Here is a 16,709-nt window from a genome sequence, read left to right as displayed (position 1 = left end):
TCGGTTTGGATTTGACTTTATCGGTGAAGGACTTCCCGGCCCGATGACGATGTCCTTGTTGGCAAAGTTCCTCCCGTACTAATCGTTGTTATCGGTGCAGGGGATCCAGCCCTCCCACCCCCTCCTTCCTCCAAGTGGACATCCTGAAGGTGGAGATGACGATGAGGAAAGCGTCATTGCCAAACAGTTCTCGATCGTGACACTCTTGCCTAGTGCAACCTCCTAAACCCAATAAGACGATCAGACTTTTCCAGACGATGTATAGTCGGAGCTGTAGTAGACTGAATGAGCAGGTCGTAGGACTTGCGCTGTTGCTGTTGCTGGAGTTTTTTTTTTTTTTTTTTTTTTTTTTTTTTTCCTGATGCTGCGGCTCCAGGGCGACTGAAAGAGTCGGTCGGTACGATTGTCGCTGTGCTGCGAAGGGCCGGTCAGGGCGGGGCTGCTGAGCCTAGCGAGCGATGAAAGTACATATTACCTTTATCCTGCCGTCTGATTGGCTGTTTTCACTCTTGGGCGCAGCACGCAATACAAATATTTTCTCTTGGCAATCAGGTCCATGACCATGTGTTATGCCAGGTTGCTCTTACTCTTGACTCATACTCATGTCACGCACTGATCCTTCATCTATTCCATGGTTCATCTTCGTTCTCCAGTCTAGATTGAAGTAGATCGAAAAGAGGTGCTATGTCCTGATCCTCTGGAACCTATGGATAGCAAAGTCGTTGGCAGCCATATCAGTCCAGCGCAAGGTGCAAGCATGGTTCGAGAGTGATGGAGCTGAGTATACATCAGAAGAAGGGATGTTCGTCGCGCTTCAAGAGTATAAAGCTGCCCTCTTTTTCTTTTTATGCATATAGGCATGTCGACACCATCTCGGCCTACACAGCGTATAGCTCCACGAGTGCTTTCAAACCCCAACCTGCCTTCGTTTCCATGCCTTCAGAGGCCGCCAGAGCGCTGCCCATTTCACTTCATTTCAACTCGTTCCATTATATCAAGTCATTTATTGACCTCCTCATGATAACCCCAGATGTTATGAACTATGCAATGTGAGAAATGAAATATAAATACGGTAAAGTCACTACAAAGAGAGGAGAGAAAGAAGGAACGCAGGATGTAGGGGTTTACTTGAAATGGAATGACATCTTGATGCTCTCTGTTTTGTCAGAGGCTTCGACCTTGATCTTGAGCTTCTTGTGCTCATTCGGGGATACAGCTACCTTGAAGCCATTCGGCTTGGGTCGTACGACGGTATCCTGAGCCGACAGCGAAGTGGGTCGAATAGCACGGGGGGAGCGAGACGGGGCGACAGGACCTGGCAGGGCGGCGGGGTGGGGGGTGTCACTTCGATACGAGCGACTGGAGCTAAATGCACCGGAGTGGCCTGAACGGGCGGAGCGAGAAGTCGTACGGCTAGAAGAGTCCGAACTCGCGCTGCTAGAGAAGTCCGAGCTCATGCGACTCGTCTGGGACTCGTACTCGGAAGACGTGCCCTCGATAACTGAGTCTTGACTTGCAGTTGTGGCTCTCTCGATGGAGTGCTCGGTCGTGGTCGATGCTTGAGGGTCCTGGGTGGATGGGGGAGGCATCAGGGATACCGGGCATATAATATCCTCAATAGTACCCCGAATGGCCACGTTGGCTGCAAAAGTCCTCATCGGCGAGGGAATCATCGTCTTCCCAAGCCAAGTGGACGAGCTCATCCTGAAATGTCATTGCAGAAAAAGAAATGCCAACGAGAAGCAGTTAGAAAGGTGCCCAATACAAAGAGAATGAAAAGTGAAGAGCGTTAGGCTTCAAAGAGTCAGTCTGTATCAGCAATGGCGTGAGTGAGAATGAGGTGAGAAAAATCCGGGCGTAACAGTTCGCTGAGAAAAAAAAAAGTCCTCAAGACGTTGGAAACAAGGGAAAAGACGCTTGGCCGTAACTCACAACGCGACATCATATAAAACAACCTTTCACACGCATTTGGATATATTGTATACGAGTTCATTTATAGATGCTCTGCAGCAATGATCGGGGTATTTATATCTTCTACTCAGCATTGATCTCGTCAATGACCTCTTTCCAAATATTACCCAGACGCACGAAGTCCTCGACCTCGAGATAGATCTGTGCAGAGATGCGAGTCCACCAATGCTCGCCATGCTTAAATGCTGGGGTAAATACGCCAAAGCGGTCCATCAAGGTCTCCATAAAGTACTGAGGATTGACCTTTGGATGATTCGGATTTTTGATCGGCAGACGGATATTGACCATGTTGGCAACCTGGTGGTCTTCGGGGGTCATGGTGTTGGTGTTGAGAATCTTGGCCATGACCTTTCCGGCCTCCAGAGCCAGTGAATGTGTGTAGGAGATGATAGCATCTTCGCCGTACTGCTTACGGAAATGAATGGCTGCACCGATGGACATGAGCGAGGAGTAATCCTGGGTGCCGGACCAGGCAAACTCGTTCTCAAAGCCGGTCTTGTAGTCACTTGTGATAGCAGTTGGGTGGATCAAATGCTGGTGGCGCTTAGGTACATACAGCACAGCAGAACCACGGACGCTGAAGAGCCACTATTTCGAAGAGCAAATAAAAGAGTGAATACTCTGGATCTTGCTCTAGTCAAGAAATCAACAATGAAGTCAGATCTATCTCTGGTTTACTTTGTGGCAGTTGGTAATGTAAAAGTCTGGGCGGAGATCCCCAAGGTCAACATGAACCTGTCCGATCGAATGCGCGCCATCGACATAGACCAAGATCCCATAGCTCTGCAGCAACTCGACCAGCTGCTTTACAGGATGCAAGATCGCGGGCACACTCGAGATCCAATCGACCATGGCCAGTCGAATTCTGGATCCGTCCTTGAGTCGCTGGTGAGTCTTGACAGCATCCTCAACTTTGTCAATCAGCTCCTTGTCCGTTATAGGGAACGTGATGGGAACCTCGATAATCTTGACATCCTCGTGTGTATCGCAGATATAGCGGACAGTTTTGTCGACAGAGATGTAGCCGGTCGAGAGCTGGAGGATCCTGTCGCCGGGCTGGAACTGCAGCGAACGGAGGACGGTGTTGACGCCTACGGTGGTATTGGCCACAAGAGCGAGCTCGTCCTTGTCGCATTGGATGAGGTCTGAAATTTTGGCGCGGGTGTCTGTGAGCGCGTTCTTCAAGTCGCGACGCATCCAGCGGTCTGAAGGAAGAGAGAGTGATTGTCAGTTGCTCATGAGTCACTATGTATCCATTTCCAACCGAACAAATCTTGGTGGTGCGAACAAAGGAGAGGTAGAGCGGAGCTTACCGATGTCGCGCTCAGCGCGGTTGTGCCAGGCAAACATATCGTCCTGAACGACCTTTGGGAATGCCCCTGGAGTAGTTTAGTCATTGAGGATGGAGGAAACATAAGCCATTGGTTCCATATAGAGTAAATGTTATGTGTTGTGTGTGCCTGAGATCGCAGAAGAAAAAAAATTAAATGGTGGCAGAGGGTGTGCCTTACCAAAGGAGCCATGGTTGTACTGGGTGAACCCCTCGGGAAAGAGGAAGTTCTGGAGCTGCTTGCGGCCAAAGGGGCCAGGGTTAGATGCAGTGGGCAGTTCCGAGGAGAGCAATGTCATTTTCGGGATGAAGGTGGAGTGTGAATGAGTGGATGAGCGAGCAGGAGGGGATGAGAGATGAAGTGTTGTGAAAAGAAGGTTGTGTAAAAGTACCCGCCAAAGAATGCGAGGGTCCCTTCTCATTTTATGGCCATATCCCCTCCATCCTCAGCCCGCAGTGCACAGTAGAAAGGTGGAGAACGGCATTTAGTATCTGCGAGTGCGGCTGTGGGCTCCATGACATGTGCTGCGCTGAGAAAAGAGGATACGATAGACTACAATCGCACTCGTCTCTGCAGCCTGTCAGGCCTCGAAACTTCCCACGCTCCTGTCGTTTCCTTCTTTTCCAGCGCCACCAAATTCCACTCCTCGACCTCTTTTGTCGTGTACTGACCAATTGGGTTCTCCTTATTCTTAGCCTGTCCAATCATCCACCCCTCCATCGCAGAGTAGTGGTAGTAGTAGTAGTAGTAGTAGTAGTAGTAGTAGTAGTAGTAGTAGTAGTAGTAGTAGTAGTAGTAGTAGTAGTAGTAGTAGTAGCATAGTCTTTGGTAGTCCATGTGTCTGTGGGTACTACGAAAGGACTCTTATGGCCGTGGAAATGGAGACGACTGATGCTGCCACAACGCGCCAACTGAGGGCTGGCGCTGTACCTGAGCCACGATCGACTTACAAGTCTCGTACATACCCCATAAGACCTCCATCTGTCCAAGCAGACTACAGACGTATCTCCTGGGATGTCTAGGCCGGAAATGACACATGGCTACTGCTGTACACAATTGTTATCTGTATCTCTGACAGTTATGAGCAATCACCGGGTCGACCATTGATTCTAGACCCCCATGAGCCACTCCCACTTGTGTCCTCCTTCATATTCTTCATATTGTACTCGCATCAACAAACGACTGCGGACAGAGCAGACGCGATAAAGGTGCTTAGACAGACCTGACTCACGTTAAGGTTTCCACCGGAACATATAAAAGGAGTATACCCGGCCAGCCCATCCCTCTTCTCCTCAAACACACACACGCTTCATCCCCATATACCTCACAAATACAACAACACACTAAACACCCGCTCCCAGTACCTTCCCCAAGAAACCATGACCGAGCCAAGTCCCTCAGTGCCCTCCACTTCCGTCGCCGCCGCCGCTGGTACCGAAACCAAGGACAGCTGGTCGTCTCAAAAGTACGCCAAGAACGCGTCCTTCGTCCCCGTGCTCGGCGCGCCCGTCCTCAAACTCTTGGACCCCCAGCCGAACGAACACATCCTCGATCTCGGTGCTGGCGATGGCGTCTTGACGATCGATCTCGAGAAGCGATGCAAGTCTGTGGTCGCGATTGATTCGAGTGCGGAAATGATTGCGGCCGCGACGAAGATTGGTTGCAAAGACGCTCAAGTCGTCGATGGCCATGATCTGATCGAGCATCCGTTGGCGAATGGGCAGTTCGATGCTGTCTTTTCGAACGCCGGTGAGTTTGTAAGAGGTGCGCTTGAAATGTGTTCTGTCGATGCAATTTCTCGCTGACTGTTCGTCTTTATTTTTTCGAAACGACATGATATTGTAGCCTTGCACTGGATGAAGAAGGACCCTGTGCGCGTCATCCAGGGCGTGAACAAGTGCCTCAAGCCTCAGGGCCGATTCGTCGCTGAGATGGGTGGCCATATGAACGTAGCTGAAGTACGTTCACAACTCCACGCGGCCTTGAGAAAACGCGGTGTTGATCCGGAGCCTTATGATCCTTGGTTTTTTCCTGGCGCCAAGACCTATGCGCGTATGTTGGAGGAAAATGGGTTCAAGGTGGATTCGATCGAGTTGATCCCGAGGTACACGGCCTTGTCGACGGATGTGGCGGGATGGTGTGATACCTTCGGGTTCATGTTCTTCAAGCCATTTGAGGGCGATGAGAAGCAGAGACAGGAGATTTTGGAGGAGGTGCAGAGCAACTTGAGGTTCTCGCAGGATGAGGGCGTTTGGTATATCATGTATGTGCGCTTGAGGTTCAAGGCGACCAAGATCAACTAGGGCCACATACTTCTCCCTCGACACGCATGCCGCATAGCTGCCAATGTAAGATAGAGCTGCCCAGTTCTATCCACAGACTGTGCAGACGTGGAGCAAAAGTAATAAAATCCAAGGCAGCCAATCAAATTCCGACAATGCATATTTCATTAGGAGACCAGTGCTATTCTGGTCCCTGTTCACTCCTTTGCTCACCCTCTCCTTTCTTCTCCCCGAATCTCTCAACACCACCTCGCAACACATACAGTCATCGCTCTTCAAGGATGGGATCAGTCTGGCTCGCAATCATCTACATCGGAGGATGGATCCTCTCCATGCGCGTCTTTGGATACTTTTGGAAGAATAGAAAGCTGGGTGAGTGAGCCCTTTCACTTTTGCGTACACATACAACAGCAGCAGTGACAACAACAACAACAGCAGCAGCAGCAGCAACAACAGAAGTGGATGGACAGGCCGGTGATCGAGATGACTCCTTCCTCATCCTGACTAAATGAAGAGGCGAAAATGATAAAAGGGGCGACGTAGGAAAACAATAAACTGGCCACACACGCAACTGACACTTTGTTTCGTCTGTCTTTAGCCATCAACGACGCAGAGCCCTGGTTCGGTGAACACGTTGCCCGCAACCAATACATCGCCCTCCTCCAACAGACGGAACCCGAGGCGACCGAACCCCAATTGACAGCAGCCCTGCTCCGTCGGGCCATGGAGGACGTAGTCCGCGTTTTGTCTATGCGTGAGGATAAGCAGGTCCTTGCCAATCTCGTCAAACAGGGCACCGTCGGTGACGATATCTGGACCCAGTTCACTCTCTCGGAAAAGGAACTTGAGGCGGAGATCATGGCTGTTATTGAGGAGGCGAATACTTTTAAGGAGGGTTGGGGTCAGACTATTCTCCAGACTGCCAGCGAAATGGTAAGGATCTGGGCTGTGTTTCCAATTGGTATTCTTTAGTGATATGAAGCTTCATCAACTAATTTGCTTTGCTCGCTTTTTTTCTTCTTTCTTTTCGTTGGCAATGTTTATAGGTCATGCATGAGAAGACAAAGCAGTTGCAGAAGGAACTCGCCGTCAGGAAGGAGGAGGAGGCTCGCAAGCAGGCCCTTCGTGATCAGCGCAAGGAACAGAACAAGGCTGCAAAGTCGAAGAAGGAGGCCGCCGCTGCTACCAAGTCGTCAGCAGCACCAAAGGAGACCCCTGTTGAGGCGTCTGCGTAGGAACGCATCATCGACAACTCTTTGATTCTCTTTTCTTCGAACTGTCGCTGCGGTGTATATTTCATCCCTCTCTTGTCTCTGTCGTTGGCGTGGTGGCATATCATGCATACCAACACTCTCACCACCATGCAACTTCGACCTCGACCTTTTTATGTTTTCAACATGCATGCATAGCACTGAACTTTTTCTTGTTTCCTCTCAGCTTGACATAAAGAACTTTTGTTTTGTTCATTTGATATGCAATCGATGGATGTAGGGATAACAATGGCTTGATGTTCACCCTGTATGGATCCATGCTTGGAATCTTTGATCAAGATCGCAAACGAGATCCCTTCATTAGCAACTGCCATCAAGTAAGGTTGCTACTTTCTACTGTACTCGATGCAGGCAGGAGGCTCCTAGTTCGGCTCTGCTTGGTTTACTCAGGATTGAATGGACTTGATAGCCCTATTGATCTCGGAAGCGTGATCGAGAATGTATTGAAACTGTTCCGTGGTCAGGGAGATGCCCTTTTTTCCGGGTTTGGATTCACCTCCCTTGTCGGTGTAATATTCCCGGAAATCGATCAAAGTATTCTTCTGCCATGACCGGACTGTCAGTCGCTTCTTTGGGCCGAGCTATTGAATTGTTGTGGGACAAGCATAGAGATGAGTTGAGATGAGATCAAGTCGGTGGGACTGATATTAAGACCGCTTGGTTGGTTGAGGAAGGATGCCTTGAATAGAACAGTCAACCTGCGTACCTCGAAGAATGTCTCGCCCTCGCTGTTCTGCTTTGCAGCCGATGTCTAAAGAGTTCAGTATCCAGGACAACAATAAGTTTTAGATGCTTTGAGAAAAGGATATTAGGTACAAGGCGGAATGATGAAACAGGTCGGGCTACCTTCTGGACCTTGACTTTCTTCTGTACACTTCCCTCCATCTCCGTGGCGATTTTGGGCTCCTCAGCTTCGCTCTCGCCATCGTCAATGATTTCGTACGCTGATGGGTTTGCCTTTCCATTCTAGTGCGTTACGCACAGAGTTGTGGGGACGGTAGTCAGCAGGCTTGCGAGGCAGCAATGAAGAAACGGGTCCTCGCCCTATCCAGTAAGACAGACCTTGGGGGTGAAATCTGCGTCGCTATCGTTGCCGTCGTCCGAGTCGCTGACGACAAAGGATCGCTTGTTGTTGCTGTTGGCCATTGTCCAATGTGTTTGATTGAAAGATCTGTTGAGTTGGGTCGTGCAAGTGGAATGAACGAAATGAACGAAATGAAATGAACGAACGAACGAGCATATGTTCTGAGTGCACACAGTCACCCCGCATTTATTTCTAATATAGTGCCAAAATTAGATACTACATTGCGCGTCCAGATTCACGGCGCTCGCGCTGCTGCTGCTGCTGCTGCTGCTTCTGCTCCGTCTTGAACCAGAACTCCGCGTCAGAGTCACGGGCCTCGCGGTCCATCTCGCGCAGCTTCTCTCCGGCCTTGTTCAGGCCGGCATTCACTTCCCCCTGTGCACTATCAAGCTTCTTTCCGGCCTCCTTAGTCTTGTAGCCCCACCATCCCTTAGCCTGCTCCGTGGCCTTTTCAGCAGCATGCTCGGCTCCAAACACGGTCTCCTTCAAGTGCTCAACGCCATGCTGGATATCCTCCTTGGTCTGGCGGAGATCCTCGCGGATGTGATCCATCAGGTGGTGGTGATCATCTGTGGTTGCTTGGCCCTGGTGCTCATGACCGTGTGCTGCTGCGTGGACAGTAGAGCGCTGGTCTTGAACGGTCGAGGCTGCATCGACGACATTGTCGTAAGCCTTCTTGGCAGTCTCGTTCACGTCCTTTCCAACCTGTGAGGCGCGCGCCTTGACATCCTTCTCGGCCTTGATGGCGGCGGCCTCGACGTTGCGTCCGAGCTCGCTAGCCTTGTCGGGAGCAGCCGAAGATGACGAACCAGAAGACCACCATGAGCGGCGTTCAGTAGAGCCGGTCGCGGCAGTGTCCTTGTCAGACTGCTTGCTTGCGTTGGCTCGGGTGGGGAAACCACCACTGACGGTTTCTTTCATGTGTGAAAGACCACTCTGAATATCGTCTTTGGTCTGCTTGATATCCTCGACAACGTGCTCCTTGAGGCTTCCGGTACTCGCTGTACCCTCGACCGAAGCGTCCGATGGAGAGGACGAGGACGACGACCATGGCCAGATCCAGCCCCAAGAAGACTTGGCCTCTTTCTCAACAGCGCGCTTCGTCTCAGCTAAGAGTGCCTCAGCACGGCGCTTCGCCTCCAGAGCAGTTGCCTCGGCCTTCTCGAGCGACAGTTTCTGCTGCAACTCCCTGGACGCGCTCTCAACAATAACCTTCTTCTCCTTGATCAACGCATCGGCACGGGCGCGTGCATCGCGAGCAGCAGCCTCAGCCTGCTCCAGCACATGCTTCTGCTGGAGCTCCCGCGCAGCGCGACTTTCCGTCAATCTCTTCTCGACAGCCAGGGAATCAGCATGGGCATTGACCTCGCGGGAAACAGCTGCATTGCGCTCAGTAGCAAGGCGCTCCTCCAGGTCCTTTAAAGCACGCTCACCAGCTTTCTTCTTCTCTTGCAATAGAGACTCGGCGCGAGCCTTAGCCTCACGAGCGATAGCTTCTGCCTTTTCAATCTCCTTCATATGCTCGATCTCCCTGGCAGCGAGCTCGGCGTGGCGCTTCCTTGCGAGTTCTGCAGCCTCAGCGCGACGTTTGGCCTCCAGCGCGGCCTCCTGAGCCTTCTCTGTTGCGATTCGGTCAGCCTTCTTGGCCATGGCTTCGGCGCGTGAGCGCAGCTCTGCCTGCACCTTCTCCTCGTTGATCCTTTCCAAACGAATTCTCTCTTCAAGCTCGCGAGCCTTGTGTTCGACCTCGATCTTTTCCGCCTGGATTCTGGCCTCGAGGGCTGCTTTGGTCTCCTTGGCATTCTTATCTGCTGTGGCAGTCTCATGAAGGACGCGGCTATGGATCTCCTTGGCAGCATGCTCGGCTTGCTCCTTCTGCAGACGCGCCCAATCTTCAGCACGAGCCTTAAGCTGGGCAGCGGTCTTCTCTGCAGCCACCTTTTCAAGGGCGAGACGTTCCTCGACAGCCTTGGCGGCCTGCTGGGCCAAGAGACGCTGCTCTTCCTCCCAGGCTTGAGCCTTAGCCTTGACATCGGCTGCTGCACGTTCAGCCGCCAACTGCTGAGCTGCGAACCGGGCCTCCATCTCCTTGGCAGCTCTCTCGACGGCTGCCTGACGCTCGCGGAGGAGGATCTCGCTCTGTGCCCTGGCTCGACGAGCGGCTTCCTCAGCACGAAGCCTGGCTTGTTCGGCGGCCTTTTCGAGTGCAGCCTGCTCGTGGGCGAGCTGGTTGGCGAAATCCAGAGCGGCTCTCTCGGCTGCCTGCTTGGTTTCCCAGGCGAGCGACTCTGCCTTGTCCTTGAGGGATGACATTGCCTGCTCACTCTCGGAGGCGCGGTGACTCCACCAAGATGAACGACCAAGGGAGCTTCCGGCAAAGCTGCCAGGATATGTATAATAATCGACATCCCGGACATTAGCAGTGCCCATTTCCTCGCCGTTAGACCAGTATTCGGACTCGCGGGGACGAACAAGCAAGTACGCATCTCCTTCGGCCCATGTGCGAGGATGGTAGGGGTGATAACGATCAGAGGTCTGGTCGTCTTCGGCCTTGTCGAAGCGGTTTGAGGACCCGTGTTCGGCAATGTCTTTCGTGTCCAAAATACCATCCATGTAGCTGTCGCTGGTGGTGTAGGCTGTGGCGGTGTCGACTGCACCGGCAGCACCCTTACGACTGGACCACCAACGCTTGTGGGGATGTTCATCATCATGATGCTCAGCTGATGGAGATGTTAAAGCCTTGCCTTCAGAACGACGATGGAACCAAGCCCTCTCGGCCCTCTTCTTCTCGGCAGCTAAAAATTCCTTGTTCCTCTCCTCCTCCGCAGCAGCTTGGGTCTTCCACCATTCGTCTGCATCCTTGACCGACGCCTCCAGCTTCTTGTCGACTTGGGTCTGCTTTTCCTCCACCCAATCCTTAGTCTTTTTGGCTGCATCCGTGGCCTTTGCAGAGACATCCTCGACCACCTTCTCAGCGTCATGAGCCTTGTCCTCAACCCAGACTTTGGCATCCTTGGACTTTTCCTTGAGCTCATCCAACTTCTCGCCGGCCTGCTTAGAGACATCCTTGGACTTTTCCTTGAGCACTTCGATCTTTTCGCCAGCCTGCTTGGACACTTCTTTAGTCTTTTCCTTCAGTTCCTCGACATCCTCCGATCTCTTGCTCCACCAGTGCTTGGCCTCTTTAGTCGCCTCCTTGGCTTTGACCTCGAGCTCCTTCGCCTTGTCTTGGGCCTCAGAGGAAGTGGTGTTCCACCAGTGCTTGACCTGCTCTGTGGCGTCTTCAGCCTTGTCATGGAGCTCCTTGGCCTTGTCTTCCGCTTCCGAGGACTTTTCATTCAACCAATGCTTGGTCTCCTTGGTCGCGTTTTTGGCCTTGGATTCCATATCCTTAACTTTGGTCTCGGCCTCGGACGATTTGCTGTTCCACCATTGATGTGCCTCTTTGGCCCTGTCCTCGACAGAATCCTCAACCTCATCGGCCTTGATGTGGAACCAGGACGAGGCGCTCGATGCCTTCTGCTTAGCCTTTCGTGTCGTGTCGTGGACATCATGGCGGGCATGTTCCAGGTGATCTTGTGCTTCGTGCGAGTGTTGGTTCCACCTGTTCTGAGCCTTGTGGGCACTGTCGTGTGCATCCTCACGGAGATTGTTTCCGATCTCCTCGGCGCGAGACTCGCCTTGATGCCAGGCTTCACGAGCCCGAGATGTCAACTCGCTTCTGACAGGCATGCCGCCAGTGGGCATGGTCTCGGAGGATGAGGAACCACGGTTCTGGAATCTGTCGCTGGGGTGCTGAGCGCAGGTCGCGGAACTGGGACCGCCGATGGATTCAATGATTGAGTGAGTCGTGCTTGGCAGGAAGTACGCACCCGCGGCTGTTGCGAAGGCCAATGGAGAAAACATGCGGATCAGGATATTTCCTAGCGATCAGCAAGACATGAGATATGATAAATATTGGTGTTAGCGACAAAGAGATAAATGTGAAAACATTATGTATACACAGCAGTTGTAACAAATACTTACTCTGGCGGGCAACAAGAGATCCGGAGAGACCGGCGAGGGCGACATAGAGAAGACCAGGGAGGAGCTCCTCTTCATGGGCGACCAGCGAATGCTGGGTGAAGCGGTCGCGGTCGTTTTGCCCATTGAAACCTCGGCGCTGTTGCTGTTGCTGTTGCTGATAACGCTGTTTATAAGATGGTCGAAATTGGCTTTCTTGTTCGTCTTCGTCGCCCTTGCTGCCGTGGCGGTAATGATGATGGCGAGGCTCATAGTAGTCTTTATCGTCATAGTCCTATTGGGCGCGAAAGATGGGCCATTAAAAACTTAAAATTGTATTTTATTTTCGCAGTCAAGACCTGTGTTACAATGGTAATGCGAGAAGACTTACGTTGTACTCGTCTGCATACACTGTGGTGTACGAAATAAAGGCGCTGCCGGCAACAAGGCCTGTCGCTGCCGCGATCGTCATGGGCTACAACCAGAAGGCATTATCGACAAGTCAGTTAGCGTCCTCTTTTTTTTTTTCTTTTTTTTTTTTCTTTGCAAGATCAATTGAACTGATTTGCACAGCAAGGTACATACTCGTAAAACAGGAAGGACCATGGCGAATACTCTTTATCAAAGGCAACTGACGATAACTTCAAGATAAATCGTAATGGAAATGGTAGGAGTGTTCTTGTTCTCTTTGGAAGGGATGAATTGAATGCAGTAGATTCGATAAAAGCTGCGATGGTAATCTATAAGAGATAAAGGTGGCTATTTACAATGAGGATGACTATGGGGAGAGGAGGGATGGACGAAAGGGAAGCAAAGAGGCAGAGAAGGAGGTGGATGTAGAGAAGGAAAAGAAAAAGAGAAAGAAAATGAAAATGAAAAGAAAAAGAAAGGGAAAAAGAAGAGAGGATGGGGGATGGGGGATGCGGAAAAGAAGAGGGTGTATGTCATGATGCCATAGTGTAAGCTAAGAAACCTCCATTCCGCGCCTGCCTGGCCCTTTTTTTTCTTTTTGTTCTGCTTCGTGCTGAAAGAGCTAAACGCGTTTTTTTGTCTCGCATGAAACATTACGCGCTGTGACTGCAGACGCGTCCCATGTTGAGGTGGAGCGCGTTTACTTTCGTCCCTCCGATGATAAGAGGTCTACGCCAAGGCGGCGCATGGATGAGCAATCAACGGAGCATTGGCCGTCCATTGGTCATGTGTATTGGTTCTATTTTGAGAGCGGAAAGGCCGCAGCAAAATTGGATATTTGGTACAAGAACAAGCACGCTTCTTTCGTCCTTTCTCCCATCCTTATCACTCGCCACTCCTTCCAGCCAACACCAGCACTAACGATCAAGTCCGCCCCAACAAGAGATGAATACGTTGCTGACAACCTCCATGGCCGGCGAGAAGCCCCACAGCGCCCTCGAGGAAATTGTCGAGCAGATCATCGCCATCACCAACGCGCTTGAGATCTGCCGGGAACGATACAACCAACATCAACAAGAGCACCAGCAACAGCTACAGCAACAGCAGAAGGTGCAAACCTCTGCCAGGGTCACCAACTGGTCATCCACATCCTTCTCTTCTGGGTCCGCTCCTGCCGCCAAGTTCTCTAACGAGAATTACCTTTACGCCTTGCCTCCGGGTGAACATCCAATTGTGCTTGCTATCTGGTCCCTTTCGAGCTCCGAGTATGGGTACAGGAGCTCACTTGCCAAAGCGCTCCAGGACCTGCTGGTAGAGAAGCGCAAGCATATGCGGGAACTGGAGCTTGCAAGGATCGCTGTCTCAAAGAAAGACTGAACAGGTGGTGCCCTGTAGCCTTGTTGTGCCTGAATAAAAATTGATTCCAGGAACCTCGATATGAAAAAAAAGTCGCTGATTTCGGTTGTCCTCTGCGCCACTGAATTGGCCCCTCTACTTTTCTGTGTGTTTTCTTTCTGAACACAACAAACACACACACTCGACCATTACAGGGCAAGCTCCATCCATACCTCTCTCCACCCCACTCCTTCTCATCGGACAATCAGCCCATCGCTACTCGGCCCGACCATTCAAAACGGATCACCTGCTGTCCTCATATCATTTGTCACTCCTGGACCACATCTTTCGAACCTGCCATTCACATTGTACTTCTATCTGCTCCTGTAATCTATCCCCCTTTTCTTCACTCAGCCCACCGCCCTGTCTTCAACTTGCTAGCACTTCTAGCGACCATCAACGTACTTCAACCAAGACCGCTCTCCTTTCATCAACGTCTTTCGGTCTTTTCTCTCTTCAATTAATCATATCCTCACATAAAAAGCCATGGCCTGTCCACATTGTGGTGGAAACAGTATCGAGTACGATGCTGGCCAGGGAAATGCCACCTGTACCCAATGCGGAACAGTAAGTACAACATTGGCTCTGCGCTTCCGATAATCAATTGATACAGTCAATTGGAGTGTACATCTTACTAACATCTTCATTCCTTCTTACCCACCCTCTTGTCCTGCATAGGTCCTGGAAGAAAACACTATCATTGCAGAGATCTCATTCTCGGAGGGCAGCGGCGGAGCAGCGTCTGTTGTAGGAACATTTGTCGGAGAGGGCAAAGGTACACAGCCCATTCTTTTTTTATTTCTATCCGATGATGCGGACAAAATGAACGCTCTTGCCAACACCTGTCCACTCTACTTGCGCGTTATCTTTAGCTGGAGCAAGATCAAGTGGACCAGGACGGAGACAGACGAGTCAGGAATCAAGAGAAAAGACGCTGGATGCGGCAAGGAGACGTATCACTGCCATGGCTGTCGCGCTCAAACTGAATGAGCATCACGCCGAGGTCGCCCAACGCTATTTCAACCTCGCCATCACCAACAACTTTATTCAAGGACGTCGAAGTGAACATGTCGTCGCCTGTTGTCTCTACATTGTCTGCAGAAACGAAAGGACGACGCACATGTTGATCGATTTCTCGGAATTGCTCCAGGTATGAGGAGTGAACCACACATTTGCAGAAATATCTTCGAACTGACTTGTTTGACCTATATACTAATCGTGTCTCCAACGGACTATCCGATGAACATTCGTTTATAGCTCAATGTGTTCAAGTTGGGCGTGACATTTCTCCACCTTACAAAACAGCTGAATCTGGTACTGCCACTCGTCGACCCTTCACTCTACATTTCTCGATTCGCCACAATGCTGGACTTTGGTGAGGACACTCAACGCGTGGCGAACGATGCCCTCCGCTTGGTGTCACGCATGGACCGAGACTGGATCAGGACCGGCCGCAGGCCAGCCGGTATCTGTGGCGCCTGTCTTTTGATCGCAGCTAGAATGCATCACTACCGACGCTCGCCAAAAGAGATCATTCAAGTTGTTAAAATCGGAGAAGCAACATTGAGGAAACGGTTCGTTGCTTGATGGTCAAAGATATATGACCTGAATTATTTTGTTTCAAAACTGTGATTATTAAACAGCATGCTTTTTTTTTTTTTTTTTTTTTTTTTATTATTATTTATTTATTTATTTATTTATTTTTCCTTCTTGCACTTCATCGTAGACTGGAAGAATTCGCAGCAACACCTTCTGGTCAGTTAACGGTAGCCGATTTCCGGGAATTATGGCTAGAGGATGCGGCAGACCCGCCTTCGTTTGAAAAATCCAGGAAGAGGAGTCACTGGGAACTGGAAGAAGACGAAGAGAAACAAGATGAGGTTAACCAGGAGATCATTCGACGTGGAGGGAGGGTACATAAAGTCGATCTGCAGCAGGTCAAGGAGGGCGCGGAGGTGTTGGAGCCCGGCCATATTGAATCCCAGACCACAGCCGGAACGCGCACAGCAGACTTGGAGCATATGGCCCCTATTCCTAATGGCCCTAGTAGCCAGGAGCGGAAAGGAGGAGGGGAGGAAGAAAAGGAAGGCGATACGGAAGAGGAAGAAGAGCAGGTAGAGGAGGAGGAGGAGGAAGAGGGCGAGGAAGAGGCTGAAGACGACATACTCGAAGAGGAGATGGAAGAAGAGCTCGAGGAGGCTATGAAGAACCCCTTGATTCGGGAAGAGGAAGCCCGGCTGGATGGTAAGTCTCCTTTCGCACTTGCCTTTCGCTGAATTACTGCCTTTGATCGTAAAAAATATATACTTACCTGTATACTTTATGTTTTGCTGAATATATAGCCGAGGAGGAGGCGCGCAAGCAGATTCCATTTGAGGAGCTGGATGACGTGGACGATGAAGAGATTGAAAATATCATTCTTAACGAAGAAGAGGTCAAGATCAAGACCCAGGTCTGGATGGAATTTAATAAGGAGTATCTCCAGGAACAAGAGGCCAAGCGTGCGCGTATTGAGATGGAGAAGAAGATGGGTATCTACCACAACAAGAAGGGCGTAAGCTAGACACCATTTTGGATCGTAATGGTGAACATGTCAACCCTCGATATGGTAGAGCGACATCTAACGCACCAATTTTTATTTGTCGATTTGTCTATTTAGCGCAAGAAAGTCAAGCGCAATACTACGGCAGGACCACACACTTCGGCAGCGGAGGCTGGCAAGAATATCCTTCAACCAAAGTTACCTCGACTGAAATCAAAAAAGATCAACTACTCTGCTTTGGAGACCATGGACGAACTGTTTGACACCAAGCCTACGAACTATGATAGAGGTTCGCCCGCACCCATCAAATCAATGTTCGAGGAACCAGGATTGATCAAGACTCCAGCCAGGTCACGTCAATCATCTGTGCCTAGGAGTCGCGAGGGATCTGCTCGACCTGGACGCCTTTCTTCAGTCAGT

The 16,709-nt window shown here is 50.8% G+C and overlaps 7 protein-coding genes across 7 annotated transcripts; 3 read left to right on the top strand and 4 right to left on the bottom strand.

Annotated features, from left to right (window-relative positions):
* Window positions 1-935: 935 nt before the first annotated feature.
* BC939DRAFT_438943 (uncharacterized protein) lies at window positions 936-1,904 on the bottom strand. Its single transcript, XM_051553902.1, has one exon. It carries the CDS (start codon window positions 1,701-1,703, stop codon window positions 1,125-1,127), a length of 579 nt encoding a protein of 192 aa, XP_051416534.1. The 5' UTR covers window positions 1,704-1,904; the 3' UTR covers window positions 936-1,124.
* Window positions 1,905-2,034: 130 nt separating this feature from the next.
* BC939DRAFT_473551 (PLP-dependent transferase) lies at window positions 2,035-3,600 on the bottom strand (the record flags this gene model as incomplete). Its single annotated transcript, XM_051558357.1, has 4 exons — window positions 2,035-2,559; window positions 2,650-3,176; window positions 3,285-3,350; window positions 3,483-3,600. 4 exons carry the CDS (start codon window positions 3,598-3,600, stop codon window positions 2,035-2,037), a joined length of 1,236 nt encoding a protein of 411 aa, XP_051416533.1.
* A 998-nt stretch (window positions 3,601-4,598) lies between these two features.
* BC939DRAFT_525531 (S-adenosyl-L-methionine-dependent methyltransferase) lies at window positions 4,599-5,738 on the top strand. Its single transcript, XM_051561320.1, has 2 exons — window positions 4,599-5,051; window positions 5,148-5,738. The coding sequence occupies exons 1-2, from the start codon at window positions 4,682-4,684 to the stop codon at window positions 5,603-5,605; spliced, it is 828 nt and encodes a 275-aa protein (XP_051416532.1). The 5' UTR covers window positions 4,599-4,681; the 3' UTR covers window positions 5,606-5,738.
* Window positions 5,739-5,791: 53 nt separating this feature from the next.
* Window positions 5,792-7,037, top strand: BC939DRAFT_438940 (Sec62/63 complex, subunit Sec66). The gene is made up of 3 exons (XM_051553901.1): window positions 5,792-5,956; window positions 6,183-6,517; window positions 6,631-7,037. The coding sequence occupies exons 1-3, from the start codon at window positions 5,866-5,868 to the stop codon at window positions 6,817-6,819; spliced, it is 615 nt and encodes a 204-aa protein (XP_051416531.1). The 5' UTR covers window positions 5,792-5,865; the 3' UTR covers window positions 6,820-7,037.
* Window positions 7,038-8,168, bottom strand: BC939DRAFT_438936 (transcriptional Coactivator p15-domain-containing protein). Its single transcript, XM_051553900.1, has 4 exons — window positions 7,918-8,168; window positions 7,702-7,821; window positions 7,562-7,606; window positions 7,038-7,436 (listed from the first exon to the last, which is right to left on the bottom strand). The coding sequence occupies exons 1-4, from the start codon at window positions 7,999-8,001 to the stop codon at window positions 7,242-7,244; spliced, it is 444 nt and encodes a 147-aa protein (XP_051416530.1). The 5' UTR covers window positions 8,002-8,168; the 3' UTR covers window positions 7,038-7,241.
* On the bottom strand, window positions 8,141-12,124 carry BC939DRAFT_438935 (uncharacterized protein). The gene is made up of 2 exons (XM_051553899.1): window positions 11,966-12,124; window positions 8,141-11,862 (listed from the first exon to the last, which is right to left on the bottom strand). The coding sequence occupies exon 2, from the start codon at window positions 11,843-11,845 to the stop codon at window positions 8,156-8,158; it is 3,690 nt and encodes a 1,229-aa protein (XP_051416529.1). The 5' UTR covers window positions 11,846-11,862; window positions 11,966-12,124; the 3' UTR covers window positions 8,141-8,155.
* A 2,109-nt stretch (window positions 12,125-14,233) lies between these two features.
* BC939DRAFT_384171 (cyclin-like protein) lies at window positions 14,234-16,553 on the top strand (the record flags this gene model as incomplete). Its single annotated transcript, XM_051551784.1, has 7 exons — window positions 14,234-14,314; window positions 14,426-14,522; window positions 14,620-14,897; window positions 15,005-15,321; window positions 15,474-15,861; window positions 16,128-16,301; window positions 16,407-16,553. Coding segments are annotated over 7 exons (1,482 nt in total), but the record flags the coding sequence as incomplete, so codon positions are not given.
* Between the last annotated feature and the right edge of the window lie 156 nt (window positions 16,554-16,709).

This window comes from Gamsiella multidivaricata (assembly GCF_025024155.1).
Source record: "Gamsiella multidivaricata strain RSA 2152 chromosome Unknown BC939scaffold_6, whole genome shotgun sequence".
Classification (NCBI taxonomy): domain Eukaryota; kingdom Fungi; phylum Mortierellomycota; class Mortierellomycetes; order Mortierellales; family Mortierellaceae; genus Gamsiella; species Gamsiella multidivaricata.
The sequence above is the reverse complement of the archived record's forward strand: the minus strand, read 5'-3'. Positions and strand labels throughout refer to the sequence as shown.